This window comes from Cherax quadricarinatus, chromosome 26, assembly GCF_038502225.1.
Source record: "Cherax quadricarinatus isolate ZL_2023a chromosome 26, ASM3850222v1, whole genome shotgun sequence".
Classification (NCBI taxonomy): Eukaryota; Metazoa; Arthropoda; class Malacostraca; order Decapoda; family Parastacidae; genus Cherax; species Cherax quadricarinatus.
Window position 1 is genome coordinate 16,518,008 of NC_091317.1, and position 16,591 is coordinate 16,534,598.

The window sequence follows — 16,591 nt, forward strand, 5'->3', positions numbered from 1 at the left end:
GGTGACCACCTGCCTGGTGCTGCTGCCTCTGGTGACCACCTGCCTGGTGCTGCTGCCTCTGGTCACCACCTGCCTGACGTTGCTGCCTCTGGTGACCACCTGCCTCGTGCTGCTGCCTATGGTCACCACCTGCCTCGTGCTGCTGCATCTGGCCACCACCTGCCTCGTGCTGCTGCATCTGGCCACCACCTGCCTGATGATCATGCTTCTGGCCACCACTTGCCTGATGATCATGCTTCTGGCCACAACCTGACTGGTGATGCTGCTTCTGGCCACCACCTGCCTGGTTTTGCTGCTTCTGTTAACCACCTGCCTAGTGCTGCTGTTTCTGGCCACAATCTGTCTGCTGTTGATGCTTCTAGTCACCACCTATCTGGTGCTGATACTTCTGTTCACCACCTGCCTGGTGGTGATACCTCTGGCTACCACCTGCCTGGTGCTGCTGCATCTAGTCACCACCTGCCTGGTGCTGCTGCTTCTGGTCACCACCTGCCTCGTGCTGATACTTCTGGTCACCACCTGCCTGGTGCTTATACTTCTGGTCAGCACCTGCCTGGTGCTGATACTTCTGGTCACCACCTGCCTCATGCTGATACTTCTGGTCACCACCTGCCTGGTGCTGATACTTCTGGCCACCACCTACCTGGTGCTGATACTTCTGGTCACCACCTGCCTCGTGCTGATACTTCTGGTCACCACCTGCCTGGTGCTGATACTTCTGGTCGCCACCTGCCTGGTGCTGATACTTCTGGTCACCACCTGCCTCGTGCTGATACTTCTGGTCACCACCTGCCTGGTGCTGATACTTCTGTCCACCACCTGCCTGACACTGTTGCTTCTGGTCACCACGTGCCTTGTGCTGCCGCTTCTGGTCACCACCTGCCTGGTACTGATACTTCTGGCCACCACCTGCCTGGTGATGATACTTTTGGTCACCACCTGCCTGGTGATAATGCTTCTGCCCACCACCTGCCTGACACTGATACTTCTGGTCACCACCTGCCTGGTGCTGATACTTCTGGTCACCACCTGCCTTATGCTGCTGCTTCTGACCACCACCTGCTTGGTGCTGTTGCTTCTGGTCACCATCTGCCTTTTGCTGCTGCTTCTGCCAACCACCTGCCTGGTGCTGCTGCTTCTGGCCACCACCTACCTGGAGCTGATGCTTCTGGCCACCACCTTCCTGGTGCTGCTGCTTCTGGCCACCACCTACCTGGAGCTGATGCTTCTGGCCACCACCTGCCTGGTGCTAATGCTTCTGGCCACCACCTGCCTGGTGCTAATGCTTCTGGCCACCACCTGCCTGGAGCTGATGCTTCTGGCCACCACCTGCCTGGTGCTAATGCTTCTGGCCACCACCTGCCTGGTGTTAATGCTTCTGGCCACCACCTGCCTGGTGCTAATGCTTCTGGCCACCACCTGCCTGGTGCTAATGCTTCTGGCCACCACCTGCCTGGAGCTGATACTTCTTCTGGCCACCACCTGCCTGGTGCTGCTGCTTCTTCTGGCCACCACCTGCCTGGTGCTAATGCTTCTGGCCACCACCTGCCTGGAGCTGATACTTCTTCTGGCCACCACCTGCCTGGTGCTGCTGCTTCTTCTGGCCACCACGTGCCTGGTGCTAATGCTTCTGGCCACCACCTGCCTGGTGCTAATGCTTCTGGCCACCACCTGCCTGGTGCTAATGCTTCTGGCCACCACCTGCCTGGTGCTGCTGCTTCTTATGGCCACCACCTGCTTGGTGCTGCTGCTTCTTCTGGCCACCACCTGCCTGGTGCTAATGCTTCTGGCCTCCACCTGCCTGGTGCTAATGCTTTTGGCCACCACCTGCCTGGTGCTAATGCTTCTGGCCACCACCTGCCTGGTGCTGCTGCTTCTGGCCACCACCTGCCTGGTGCTGCTGCTTCTTCTGGCCACCACCTGCCTGGTTCTGCTGCTTCTTCTGGCCACCACCTGCCTGGTGCTGCTGCTTCTTCTGGCCACCACCTGCCTGGTGCTGCTGCTTCTTCTGGCCACCACCTGCCTGGTGCTGCTGCTTCTTCTGGCCACCACCTGCCCGGTGCTACTGCTTCTTCTGGCCACCACCTGCCCGGTGCTGCTGCTTCTTCTGGCCACCACCTGCCCGGTGCTGCTGCTTCTTCTGGCCACCACCTGCCTGGAGCTGATGCTTCTGGCCACCACCTGCCTGGTGCTAATGCTTCTGGCCACCACCTGCCTGGTGCTGCTGCTTCTTCTGGCCACCACCTGCCTGGTGCTGCTGCTTCTTCTGGCCACCACCTGCCTGGTGCTGCTGCTTCTTCTGGCCACCACCTGCCTGGTGCTGCTGCTTCTTCTGGCCACCACCTGCCTGGTGCTGCTGCTTCTTCTGGCCACCACCTGCCTGGTGCTGCTGCTTCTTCTGGCCACCACCTGCCCGGTGCTGCTGCTTCTTCTGGCCACCACCTGCCCGGTGCTGCTGCTTCTTCTGGCCACCACCTGCCTGGTGCTAATTCTTCTGGCCACCACCTGCCTGGTGCTAATGCTTCTGGCCACCACCTGCCTGGTGCTAATGCTTCTGGCCACCACCTGCCTGGTGCTAATGCTTCTGGCCACCACCTGCCTGGTGCTAATGCTTCTGGCCACTACCTGCCTGGTGCTAATGCTTCTGGCCACCACCTGCCTGGTGCTGCTGCTTCTTCTGGCCACCACCTGCCTGGTGCTGCTGCTTCTTCTGGCCACCACCTGCCCGGTGCTGCTGCTTCTTCTGGCCACCACCTGCCCGGTGCTGCTGCTTCTTCTGGCCACCACCTGCCCGGTGCTGCTGCTTCTTCTGGCCACCACCTGCCTGGAGCTGATGCTTCTGGCCACCTCCTGCCTGGTGCTAATGCTTCTGGCCACCACCTGCCTGGTGCTGCTGCTTCTTCTGGCCACCACCTGCCTGGTGCTGCTGCTTCTTCTGGCCACCACCTGCCTGGTGCTGCTGCTTCTTCTGGCTACCACCTGCCTGGTGCTGCTGCTTCTTCTGGCCACCACCTGCCTGGTGCTGCTGCTTCTTCTGGCCACCACCTGCCTGGTGCTGCTGCTTCTTCTGGCCACCACCTGCCCGGTGCTGCTGCTTCTTCTGGCCACCACCTGCCCGGTGCTGCTGCTTCTTCTGGCCACCACCTGCCTGGTGCTTATGCTTCTGGCCACCACCTGCCTGGTGCTAATGCTTCTGGCCACCACCTGCCTGGTGCTAATGCTTCTGGCCACCACCTGCCTGGTGCTAATGCTTCTGGCCACCACCTGCCTGGTGCTAATGCTTCTGGCCACCACCTGCCTGGTGCTGCTGCTTCTTCTGGCCACCACCTGCCTGGTGCTGCTGCTTCTTCTGGCCACCACCTGCCTGGTGCTGCTGCTTCTTCTGGCCACCACCTGCCTGGTGCTGCTGCTTCTTCTGGCCACCACCTGCCTGGTGCTAATGCTTCTGGCCACCACCTGCCTGGTGCTGCTGCTTCTTCTGGCCACCACCTGCCTGGTGCTGCTGCTTCTTCTGGCCACCACCTGCCTGGTGCTGCTGCTGCTTCTGGCCACCACTTTCAACTTTCTCTAGTGTATTTAATTAGGTTTTATTTACATTAATGACAACACGACAACCAGGTCATGAACCTCATGCAAAGATTAAACACATTTTCCTGCGAAAGTTTTCAGTGGGACAGTGTTTCGTTCTGTTAAATCTTGACAAAACTTTATACAGATTGAAATGTTTTCCCAGTTTTGGAAAATGTTTGTTTTCTTCAGTATTGTCTTCAAGACTCCATTTAGTTGCAAGAATATGTTCTGTTGTGAGTCTTGTATAAGACAGTGATAATAATGTTAGAACTAGTGCAGATCAATTTTTATTTCCCCTTGTAAACGTGAGAATATCATTCAACGTAGTTTTGCTTTTGTCATGGTAATGTGGAAGATGTTAAATTACCAGCATTATAATGATAATTTTCTGAAACGAGGAGACATAAACTCTAAGACTATTGAATCATCACTCTAGCACTCTACATAATTTTATTATGTTGAGCGAAACGTTGTTGTAATAAGAGCTTACGCTGTTACGCTGTTTCTTACATCTGTCTGGTCGTTACCTCTTCCTGTTTTTACGTCATTTTAAAATGTGGTTAGTTCCACACAAGTACACATATTGCATTCATACACTTTGTTACTTTATCGAACTGGGCGAAACGTCGTAACATTAAGAGCTTTCTGTTTTAGTGTATCTGTTGTTACACTTCTCTTTTAGCTGCTTCCTCTATCTACGTAAATTACTGTGATGTTATTTTGAATACATTTTAGACCTTGTAATATTTCCTGTTGCAAGTCATTTCAAGGGTTGATGTTTCGTCTATGAGGGAAAAGTTCCTAGCAACATTGGTCATTAGAACAATAAAGAAATTCCCAAGAGATGATAACAACGGTTATCTCAACCCTCGAACAAGAAACACAGACCTAAAGACCAGCTGATGAAAGTGTGTATGAAACTAATGGAATTATAAAACAAATCCGCAAGAAAATGGAAGGGGAATAATGCAGGAGAACTGGAATGATGAACAACAAGGGTAACGTTCCTACCAGAGATATTGCCACTGAGTGGAACTCAACAGGAAAAACACACTGCCAATGCTCTAAAAGGCAAACACACTGCCAAAGCTCTTCAACTAACAATAGTTGCATTTTGAAAAAAACTTCCAGAACGAAATCATTAACTGTCATAATACGCCAGGAAGATCCAAGACTCCAAATCCTTCCCTTTCTGCACTCCAGGAAGATCCAAGACTCCCATTCGTTCCTTGTCTGCACCCCAGGAATACAGAAAATACCCACTCCATCCGTATCTGCACCCCAGGAAGATCCAAGACACCCAGTCTCTCACTGTCTACATCGCAGGAAGACGCAAGACACCCAGTCCTTCCCTATCTGCACCCCAGGAAGAACAAAGACACCCAATCCTTCGCTGTCTGCACCCCACATAGATCCAAGACACCCGATCGTTCCCTGTCTGCAGCCCAGGAAGATCCAAAATACCCACTCCTTCCTTGTCTGCAGCCCAGGAATATCCAAGATACCCAATCCTTCACTGCCTGTACCCCAGAAAGATCCAAGACACTCAGTCTTTCACAGTCTGCACCCCAGGAAAACCCAAGACACCCCTTCCTTCACTGTCTCCACCCCAGGAGCACACAACCAGACCCTTCCTCCTCTATCCCCACTGAATCTTCTTTTCTGGCTCCCAGCCACACAGAGAGAGGCATGAGTCGTACGGCTTCCCTCCCCCATCTCTCTCTCTCTCTCTCTCTCTCTCTCTCTCTCTCTCTCTCTCTCTCTCTCTCTCTCTCTCTCTCTCTCTCTCTCTCTCTCTCTCTCTCTCTTTCTGACTTTATCTTTATTGTCTCCCGATTGCTTATCTCAAAGTTTTAAATTAAAACATTTAATAACTTAAGGAAATTATTCTCCCAAAGTATCTAATATAATAATTCTTTTTTCTCAGTTTTAGATAAAAAATGGAATGTTGACATTTTTCATCTTTTATTGTAGAAGTCAATTAATAATTAACTAGTGATTAATATTTTTCTTAATGTCGATCACATACCATGATAGTTCACCTTCGTTAAGGTAATGATTCTACGTTCATTAATATCTTCCTCTTTGCGATCATGCTGGAGCAGATAATGATTGAGTTTATCTACTAAACTATTGGTGTTGGGTTTATGATCTTTACCTTTAATTTACTTGACACGTGAAAGATTTAAAATTAAAAAAAAAGAAAAAATGGCCTCTGATTGCAAACTGCCTCATCTCACTTTTCTGATCTCTCAGACTGTTGGTACGACTGGTTGTCCCTGGTAAAAGGCTGGTCTTAATTTCAAGACTGTTTCTATCTGGCGAACCGCTAGTTGTCTCCATTGTTACTTTACTCAGATAAATGGCTGATAAATCAGATACATGTAAACAATTCCTCAATCCAATATTATTGGACTGAGGAAGTCACTGTGGGGCGAAACGTTTCCTCAGTAAAGGAATTCAGGTGTTCCACATGTGTCTAATTTATTAACTTGTTACTTAATACTTGTTCTAAAACAATGATCTCTCAGACTGTTGGTGTAGACTTTACTCACCCACTCTGATTACAGGAGGCAGCCCGGTGGTCGCTGGAAGCAGTAGCAGCAGCAGCAGCAACGACAGTGCTGTCAGCAGCTGTGTGGGTACTGTCAGCAGCTGTGTGGACAGTGTCAGCTGCTGTGTGGGTACTCCCAGCAGCTGTGTGGGTAGTGTCACCTGCTGTGCTGGCACTGTCAGCAGCTGTGTGGGTACTATCAGCTGCTGTGTGGGCACTGTCAGCAACTGTGTAGGCAGTGTCAGCTGCTGCGTAGGCACTGTCACCTGCTGTGTGGGCACTATCAGCAGCTGTGTGGGCACTGCCCATACCTTTCTCCACCACCTTTCCCATCCCCAGCAGGTGGGGGTAGCGAGCGAAGGCCACGATGGGGGTGACATCGTACTGGCGTGAGAGGTCAGCACAGGTCAAGTTAGGTCAAACCAGGTCAGGTCAGCAGAGTTCCAGAATATGACGTTTTAACTCTGTTTTTGATCAGGTGGTGTAGAGAGTCGAGCATAGCTTGGAGCAGATGCTTGAAGCTGGTGAACTACGTGAAGATAAGGAGGGGGAGATGACAGGCTTGGGATGCTGGAAGAATACAGACGACTTGCGAGGGCTGAGGGAAGGATGCCCGAAGGTTAGGGATGCTGGAAGAATACCTAAGGATTTGGGAAGCTGGAAGGATACCCAAGGATTTGGGATACTGGAAAAATACCTGAGGATTAGGGATGCTGGAAGGATACCCGTGAATTAGGGATGCTGGAAGAATACCCGACGATTAGGGATGATGGAAGGATTCCCGAGGATTAGGGATGCTAGAAGAATGCTTGGAGATTAGTGAGGAATCATGGAAGGACACAGAAGGATTAGAGAGGGATGAAGGCAGGATACCTGAAGATTAGGGATGAAGGCAGGATACCTGAAGATTAGGGATGCTGGAAGGATACCAAGAGGTAAGAGGGATGATTCAAGGATATATGAAGATTAGGGAGGGATGGCGGAAGGATACCCGAGGGATAGGGAGGGATAATAATAGGATACCCTAGAATTAGGGACGCTGGAAGGATACCCGAGGATTAGGGATGCTGGAAGGATACCCTAGAATTAGGGATACTGGAAGGATACCCTAAAATTAGGGATGCTGAAAGGATATCCGAGGATTAGGGATGCTGGAAGGATACCCGTGGATTATGGATGCTGGACGAATACCCGAGGATTAGGGATGATGGAAGGATACCCGAGGATTAGGGGTGCTAGAAGGATGCTTGGGGATTAGTGAGGAATTATGGAAGGATACTGGAGGATTAGATAGGGATGAAGGTAGGATACCTGAAGATTAGGGATGCTGGAAGGATACCAAGAGGTTAGAGGGACGATTTAAGGCTATAGGATTAGGGAGGGATGGCGGAAGGATACCCGAGGGGGAGGGAGGGATAATAATAGGATACGTAAAGGATGTTGGATACCAAGGGAAGGCTATGGAATAGAACTTTGATTTGGGTTTTAAACTTGAAGTACAACTTAGCACTAAGGTTGAAACCTGCCAGTGGAGGTCGAAGTTTGAACTTTGCCAACTTGATTAAGACTTAGATCAGCAATGTGATTTTGAGTCTGAGACTAGAGTGGCACCGAGATTTTGGGATTGGGAAATGTACTATAGAATTTGTGACTGACTTTGTGTTGGAAGAAGGAATTTGAACATAAAAATGGAATAGTGGAATTGAATCCCTTGACTTGGATTTACAGTTTAGCCTGGGATAATTTTCGTGTTTCTTTGAGAGGTTTTTTATCATTTTAGGAGTAAATTTCAATTCTGGTTTAGGCTGTGAATTTTGGCTTTGAATGATAGTGTAAGTTGGCTCTGCGACGGATTGAGACATAGAGTAGCATGTGTCAGTACACTAGTCGATCTGTCCTGCCCTGACGTTGGTCTGAGTGACCTGTCCTGCCCTGACGTTGGTCTGAGTGATCTGTCCTGCCCTGACGTAGGTCTGAGTGACCTGTCCTGCCCTGACGTTGGTCTAAGTGACCTGTCCTGCCCTGACGTTGGTCTGAGTGACCTGTCCTGCCCTGAGGTTGGTCTGAGTGACCTGTCCTGCCCTGACGTAGGTCTGAGTGACCTGTCCTGCCCTGACGTTGGTCTAAGTGACCTGTCCTGCCCTGACGTTGGTCTGAGTGACCTGTCCTGCCCTGGCGTTGGTCTGAGTGACCTGTCCTGCCCTGACGTTGGTCTGAGTGACCTGTCCTGCCCTGACGTTGGTCTGAGTGACCTGTCCTGCCCTGGCGTTGGTTTGAGTGAACTGTCCTGCCCTGGCGTTGGTCTGAGTGACCTGCCCTGGCCTGGCGTTGGTCTGAGTGACCTGTCCTGCCCTGGCGTTGGTCTGAGTGACCTGCCCTGCCCTGGCGTTGGTCTGAGTGACCTGTCCTGCCCTGACGTTGGTCTGAGTGACCTTCCTGCCCTGGCGTTGGTCTGAGTGACCTGTCCTGCCCTGGCCTTGGTCTGAGTGACCTGTCCTGCCCTGACGTTGGTCTGAGTGACCTGTCCTGCCCTGGCGTTGGTCTGAGTGACCTGTCCTGCCCTGGCCTTGGTCTGAGTGACCTGTCCTGCCCTGGCCTTGGTCTGAGTGACCTGTCCTGCCCTGGCCTTGGTCTGAGTGACCTGTCCCGCCCTGGCGTTGGTCTGAGTGACCTGTCCTGCCCTGGCCTTGGTCTGAGTGACCTTCCTGCCCTGACGTTGGTCTGAGTGACCTGTCCTGCCCTGACCTTGGTGTGAGTGACCTGTCCTGCCCTGGCCTTGGTCTGAGTGACCTGTCCCGCTCTCACGTTGGTATGGGTGACCTGCTGGCTATAAGAGTTTTCTATGGGTGTCACTTGTTACAGATAGCCTTGTTGACGAGTATCCACAGGTGTTTATAGCAGTCAGTTTACTGCACAAGTGAATGGAGTTGCAAAGGTAATCCCTTATCTAGATATTACGTAAGCGGCTTTACAGTGAAGGCTCAAGAGGTGCCTGAGAATACAAAGGTCACCCGAAGTAGATAAGTACACCAAGTTCAACGAAAATTTAAAAGTGATTGTTATCAAGGGAATACACAGGTGTCTTCTTGGTGAGGGTATCGTAAAGTTGTATCAAAACGCTGCATTTGCTGGACCCGCATATTTGATACTTATTGTATCAGGTACACTTCTGTAAAGGGGGGGAAGGGGGCGCTTTAGACGGTGCGTACAGAGGTGCGTTGCGTTGACGGTGTTGCCTGGAAATGAAAGTGACAGAGGCAGTTTCAGTGAGCACTTATAAGGGTGTCCGGGGCACTCAGTGTTTACCTCTCACTTTACGACGCTTCCCCTGTCCTCTGGTAAACACGACACTCAGCACTTGCAGCATCTCTGCATTGTAACCCTTCACTATGCACTGGCGTCTTGCCCAAACAGCAGGATGACGAAGACACATATAGCAGAACAAGAATCTATCGAACAAAAACGTTTCGTCCTACGTTGATCGAAACGTTGTCTCGATAAAAGCCCCTTGCGCACCCAGCGTCCTCGCCGTGTCAAGGAACCCTTATCCGGACTAGTGTTAATTAATTTCCATGAGCAAGTTACAGGTCACATTTCTCTTTTTTCCTATTCCTTTTATCAGTCTGAATACTAATTAAAAGGAGTTGACAGAGACACTACGGATATTTACCTCCAGTGTTTAGTTTGAGCAATAAACTGCAAGAAACTATTTATATATGTGTGTTGGTGCCACTAGCTTCCAGGGAAGCTGACAAGAGTGTCCTCAGCGTTGAGTACACACTCTCTTTACTACTGAAGTGAGTCGTTTGGAAACTGTGTAAGTCGTATGTAAATTGTGTAAATCTTCTGCAAATTATGTAAATTGTATGCAGATTATTGCAAATTATGTAAATTGTATGCAAATTATCTACATTGTATGCAAATTATTGAAAATTATGTAAATTGTATGCAAATTATCTAAATTGTATGCAAATTATTGCAAATTATGTAAATCTTGTACAAATTAGGCAACTGGAATTATGCAGTTGTATACGGATTGTGTAAATGTTGTTCAAACTGTGTAAAGTTTGTGCATATCACATAATATTTGTTCAGATTATGCAAATATCGTGAAAATTATATAAATCATATGCAAATTATGTTATTATTGTGCAAATTATGTAAATTTTGTGTAAATTATTTAAATTTTGTGTGGAATATGTAAATTATAAGCAAATTATGTAACTCGCATGCAAATTATGCAAATATTGTACAAATTATGTAAATCGTGTGCAAATTATGTAAATATTGTGCAAATTATCAGCAAATTATGACAGTCGCATGCAAATTACGCAAACCATATGCAAATTATGCAAATCACATGTAGGTTACGTAGATCTTATGCAAATTATGTATATCATGGGCGAAATATGAAAGAAAAAAATAAGCAAACTATATAAATCTTCGGCGAAATATGTAAATAATAAGCAAATTATGTAAATCATATGTAAATGATGACGACACCTTGTCAGTATTATTTTATTAAAGTTTTATATATGAGAGTTTTCTCGCAAAAATAAATCTTATATAATTTACTTTTAATTTCTAAGAAAAATGTGTTTTATCTCCGTTATTGTGTGCCAATTATCAAGAAAATTACTGGCATGTCTACTGGCTGTTTGCATGTCTAATTTATTAGCATGTCTAATTTATTATCATGTCTAATTTATTAGCATGTCTAATTTATTAGCATGTCTAATTTATTATCATGTCTAATTTATTAGCATGTCTAATTTATTAGCATGTCTAATTTATTATCATGTCTAATTTATTAGCATGTCTAATTTATTAGCATGTCTAATTTATTAGCATGCCTAATTTATTAGCATGTCTAATTTATTAGCATGTCTAATTTATTATCATGTCTAATTTATTAGCATGTCTAATTTATTAGCATGCCTAATTTATTAGCATGTCTAATTTATTAGCATGTCATATTTATTATCATGTCTAATTTATTAGCATGTCTAATTTATTAGCATGTCTAATTTATTAGCATGTCTAATTTATTAGCATGTCTAATTTATTAGCATGTCTAATTTATTAGCATGTCTAATTTATTAGCATGTCATATTTATTATCATGTCTAATTTATTATCATGTCTAATTTATTAGCATATCATATTTATTATCATGTCTAATTTATTATCATGTCTAATTTATTAGCATGTCTAATCTATTAGCATGTCTAATTTATTATCATGTCTAATTTATTATCATGTCTAATTTATTATCATGTCTAATCTATTAGCATGTCTGTGGGTGACCGCTAGAGTACGCCTTAATTAACGTACACAGGTACGGTAGAGTTCACTTTCCTGGCGAATGTATAATGTTCGTAACGGTGTTCACTTTCCTACCATGCGTTCACTTTCCTACCATGCGTTCACTTTCCTACCATGCGTTCACTTTCACTGCGTTCACTTTCACTGCGTTCACTTTCACTGCGTTAATTCACTGACACGCGCCCACTTCCTCTACGTTCACTTTATTACGAAGATTTCAACGCACAACGGAGCGTGTGTATTTTCTCGCTTGTTATTCAGGAAAATATTCTTTTCTGCGCTTTTTTCCTGAGAGGAACAAAACTCTGTGACTTACTGGAACAAAGGAACACTTAATATAGACATCTATAGAGCACTTCCGGTGTGTTGTGGTGTTCCTGTGTGCCTCCGGAAGTTCGCTAGGCCTGATATTTCCGTGTAGGCCGCTGAATGTGGTTGCAGTGCCTGGTTCTCACCTATGTTTTAGTTACTGTGTCTTCGGTATACTGAAATAAATTTGTTTATTTAGGGTTTAAAATTTAGGTTAGTTCATGGAGGACTTTTTAAAAAATATTTTTTTTTGTTTTGTTTTGTGTTGTTTTTGCTTTTTTTGAAAGTTGTTGGCGCCTTGTTGTCGCGGTGAAGCTGGTGGGGAAGAGTGTACACACACACACACACACACACACACACACACACACACACAAACACACACACAAACACACACACCACACATCCGACCTCCACCACAGCACGAGCAACACTGGTGAGGTTCCTCAACCGACCTCTCATCCTTCCCCCACCATCTCTTCCCTTCCCCCCTCATATTCCCCTCCTTTCCCCTCCTCACCTACTCTCATCACCTCTCTCACACTCTTCTTTCTTCCTCCATCACCAAACATCACTTCCACTCTTCCACACCTCTAGGACACTATCTATTTACTACTTTCTCTCTCTCTCTCTCTCTCTCTCTCTCTCTCTCTCTCTCTCTCTCTCTCTCTCTCTCTCTCTCTCTCTCTCTCTCTCTCTCTCTCTCTCTCTCTCTCTCTTCTATCAGTGCCTAAACTTGTACATGTACCTGAACACGTACCAACACTTGTACCATCATCTGTACCTGTGCTTGTTCCTGTTACTAAACCTGTACCTACACCTGTACCTTTTCTTTTGAAATATCTTAGAAGAGTTTCGAGAGTCTTCCTCCTCCTGCAACCCGACCCTGAGCCAGGCTTGTCTGATGCTTGCCTGGTCAATCAGGCTGTTGCTGCAGACGCCCCGATGTCTCACATATCCATCACAGCCTGGTTGATCTGGCACTTGGTGGAGGTACTTGTCAAGTTTCCTATTGACGACTACTACACTTGTTTCAGCAGTGTTTCTTCCTGACAACTTCTAAACTTGATCCAGCATTGTTTTCTCTTAAAGACTTTTAAACTTTTCCACCAATGTTTCTTCATGAAGACGTCTACACTTGTTCCAGCAGTTTTTCTTCTTAAAGACTTGTACACCTGTTCCAGCAGTGGTTTCTCTTCAAGACATCTACACTTGTTCCGGCAGTGTTTCTGAGTTCTTCTGGGACCACCACTGTTGGTACGGGGCTCACGACGCCCCGCTCTTCACTGAGTTTTTTCTGCACATTTTCCAGTATTTCTCACTCTAGTATATTGTTACGGCAGTGTACTGATTTGGGATTAGGTCCTCAGCACTTTCCACGTATATATTATCATGTACTCTCTTCCATTCCAGCGAGTGCATACTTAGGACTTTTGAGGCGTTTTCAATCATTTAAATGCTTCATTGGCTCTGTGGGACCGGAAATTATTTTGGAATATGTTCAAATTGTTATGTCTCTCCTGCCTTGAACGGAGCCATTAACACTGAACAATGATCTAATCTTGAGAACGCAAGCGATTTAACCCTAGATTTTCTCTGAATATGTTCCATATCTAATGTTTCGCCTGTCCTGAACGGAGTTGCCAACACTGAACAATACTCTACGCAAGAGAGCACAAGCATTTGAAAAGTGTCACCACTGGCTCTGCTTCCCTTGTTTTGAAAGTTTTCATTATCCATCCTGTCATTTTCCTGGTTGTATTGCAGCTGTACCTCCGCCCGTGCCTGCTGCTATACCTGCAGCTGCCCCAGCATCTGTCACTACACCTGTGTCAGCATCTCTATTTGTTTCTCTACTTACATCTGACCTGCAAATTAAAATATATCTAAAACAGGAATAATATTTCATGAGAGGAAAAGAGAGAGAGAGAGAGAGAGAGAGAGAGAGAGAGAGAGAGAGAGAGAGAGAGAGAGAGAGAGAGAGAGAGAGAGAGAGAGAGAGAGAGAGAATATGAACGAATGAATGAATGAATGGGAGAGGAGAAAAGGGAGGATGGAGAGGAGGAAAAGTCTTTGGTCAGGGACCGACAGGGATATTCATCCTAGAGACCAATACCACCTCTAAATCGACGGGATGGGCTTTCCCTTGGCAGAACTTAAGAAAAGGCTGACCTACTTGCCGACCATTCCGCTGCCAAGATGCAAATCCAAGATATAATAGTCAACCTCCAGCTGCAAAATCTGTCGAAACTATCGGAGATGACAACAATGCAAGTCCCCAAATCCCAGGTTATAGTAAATGGACGGGACAAGACTACTGGTGGATGTACTTATTAATGACATCGCCTACAACTCATATCTACAGGCACAAAGCGAACCTTTTTTTTTTTTTACTTGATATAGCTAGTCTTATGCATGAACATCCAGAAGACTTGTGTGAGCGTATTGGACCCGAGTGAAGACGATTGTTTGTTTTTGTAAGACTCGACGTGCTGTTAGATTGCCAGCGAGGTCACTTGTGTGAAGGGAATCAAGGAGAACCGGTTATCCGGTGGGAAGGGCAGTGCCAGCATCGGCGTCTTTTCTTTATTGCTATCGGCTTTAGGGCTATTTACCCACGTTCATCAACTCTGGTCAATATGAAATCAGTATATACCCACGTCCATTAACTCTGGTCAGAATGAAGACAGTATGTACCCACGTCCATTAACTCTGGTCAGAATGAAGACAGTGTGTACCCACGTCCATTAACTCTGGTCAGAATGAAGACAGTATGTATCCACGTCCATTAACTCTGGTCAGAATGAAGACAGTATGTACCCACGTCCATTAACTCTGGTCAGAACGAAGACAAGAGACTCAACCTGTAGAACACATTTTTAGTGGTGCTTTTTTCGGACTGTATAGAGTTTAATTAAGTATTGATATGTATATGCATCTTTGGCTCTGGGAAACGTTTTATTCTTTGCAGAGATCTATACAGAACGAAATTACCACCATTATTACTACTTCTTCTACTATTATTGCTACTGCTGTCTCTACTGCTACTATTATCACTACTACTACTTCTAATACTACTACTACTACTACTAACAATAATAATAATAATAATTATGATACTAATGATACTATTTAAATTCTTCTAATGTTTCAAACTTAAACTATATCCAATGTAAGGTTCAACTTACTAAATATATTAGGGAACAACTGGACGATATCAAGCAGACTTGTTTATGTCAGGCAACTGAAATCAAGTAAACTCTTCGCTCTTTCCCAAGATGTAATCTCAGGGCTCCACTGACAGATGCTAATGTCCCTATGGGACTGAATTTCCCTATGCCCACCATAGCCGACCCCAGGTAAGAGAGGTTGCTGTGTTTATTGGTATAGCTTTATACGTTGTTTAATTGAAACGGATATTTCCAGAGTGTTTGTCCAATCAATTCTTTGGGGAGGGAAAGGGGAGAGAGAGAGAGAGAAAGAGAGAGAGAGAGAGAGAGGGAGAGAGAGAGAGACAGACAGAGAGAGAGAGAGAGAGAGAGAGAGAGAGAGAGAGAGAGAGAGAGAGAGAGAGAGAGGGTGAGTGTATGTGTGCTCGCCTGTATGTGTTTACCCACATGTGTGATTGCCGGGAGTCGTGTCTCAGCTCCTGGCACCATCCCTCATCTTGACTCTTGCCACAATAAAATGTCACATTAGTTTCACCTGTGCCCTTTTACTTAACATATTGCCGGTAATTCTGTCAACATTAATACACTTTCCGACTATTCTTGAGCATGAAGAAATACTTCCTGACATCCCCGTGGCTCATTGATGTCTTTAACTTATATGTGGTAATCTCTCTTTCCGTCATCCTAAAATCAAATGGAAATACTTTACAAAATAGGATAAAAAAAAATACTCTTTTAAATTATGACCCATGAATGAGTATTTCCGAACCTATTTTCAATATTTTATCTCTGAATGAATTATTTTTATTTTTCAAAATCAATTTTATTGCTTCGTTAACTCGTTTAACTGTTTAATCAGCGTATTTATCCTATTTCCAAACCCGAAGAATCGATTTCATAATCAATTTACCCCTATTGCCTATTTCCTGATTTACTTCATTTCAGTTTCCTATTATCCCTAGTTTCTGTATTACCCTGATTCACAGTTAATTTCCCTTAGTTCCACAACACGTTTAACTCTTCCATTACTCGTTTACACTATTTATCAATCCTTAACATTCTGTTTTGCGACTTATTTACTCCATTTCCCTACCAATTTATTCTGTTCCTCAACTCTTACCATTTATTCTACAAATTTCCCTCGATCCCATGTCCCATTAGCTTCTATTCCTCAACTCATTTTTCCTATTACTTAACCTATTTTCCTTGGTGCATAAAGTTCCAAATTTCTCAACTCATCCTGATCCTTGACCCATTTACCTTATTTTCCAAGTCCTTAAATCTATTATTCCACAAGCAATTTTCCCTATTCTGCAACCCAATTATTGTGTTCCTCAACCTATTTTCCAACCCAATTATTCAATTCTTTAACCTATTTTGCCTATTTTGCAACCCAATTATTCTAGTCCTCAACCCGTTTTCCCTGTTCCACAAGACATCCCCCACTTTTCCACAACCCATTTACCATCAGTAGGAGGTACACAGCGCTGAAGAGGCCAGCTTGGAACATGGCCAAAATACCTCGTTTCAGCTTAACACGGTACGGATCAATTAATTTTTGTGTTACTCTAACATTTTATATAGATATTAAGACTGTACACAAAAACAGATGAGTCATATGGATGTAAGGAATTATTTCTTCAGCCCTAGAGTTGTTAGGAAGTGGA

General features: G+C 45.6%; 1 protein-coding gene across 1 annotated transcript in view; it reads right to left on the reverse strand.

Annotated features, from left to right (window-relative positions):
• LOC128691647 (glutamate receptor ionotropic, kainate 2) overlaps positions 1-10,915 on the reverse strand; it is a gene marked incomplete in the record, with an annotated part of 245,304 nt that extends 234,389 nt beyond the window's left edge. The window contains 1 exon segment of the mRNA XM_070088820.1: positions 6,126-10,915. Coding sequence (XP_069944921.1) covers positions 6,126-6,504 — 379 coding nt within the window.
• Positions 10,916-16,591: the final 5,676 nt, after the last annotated feature.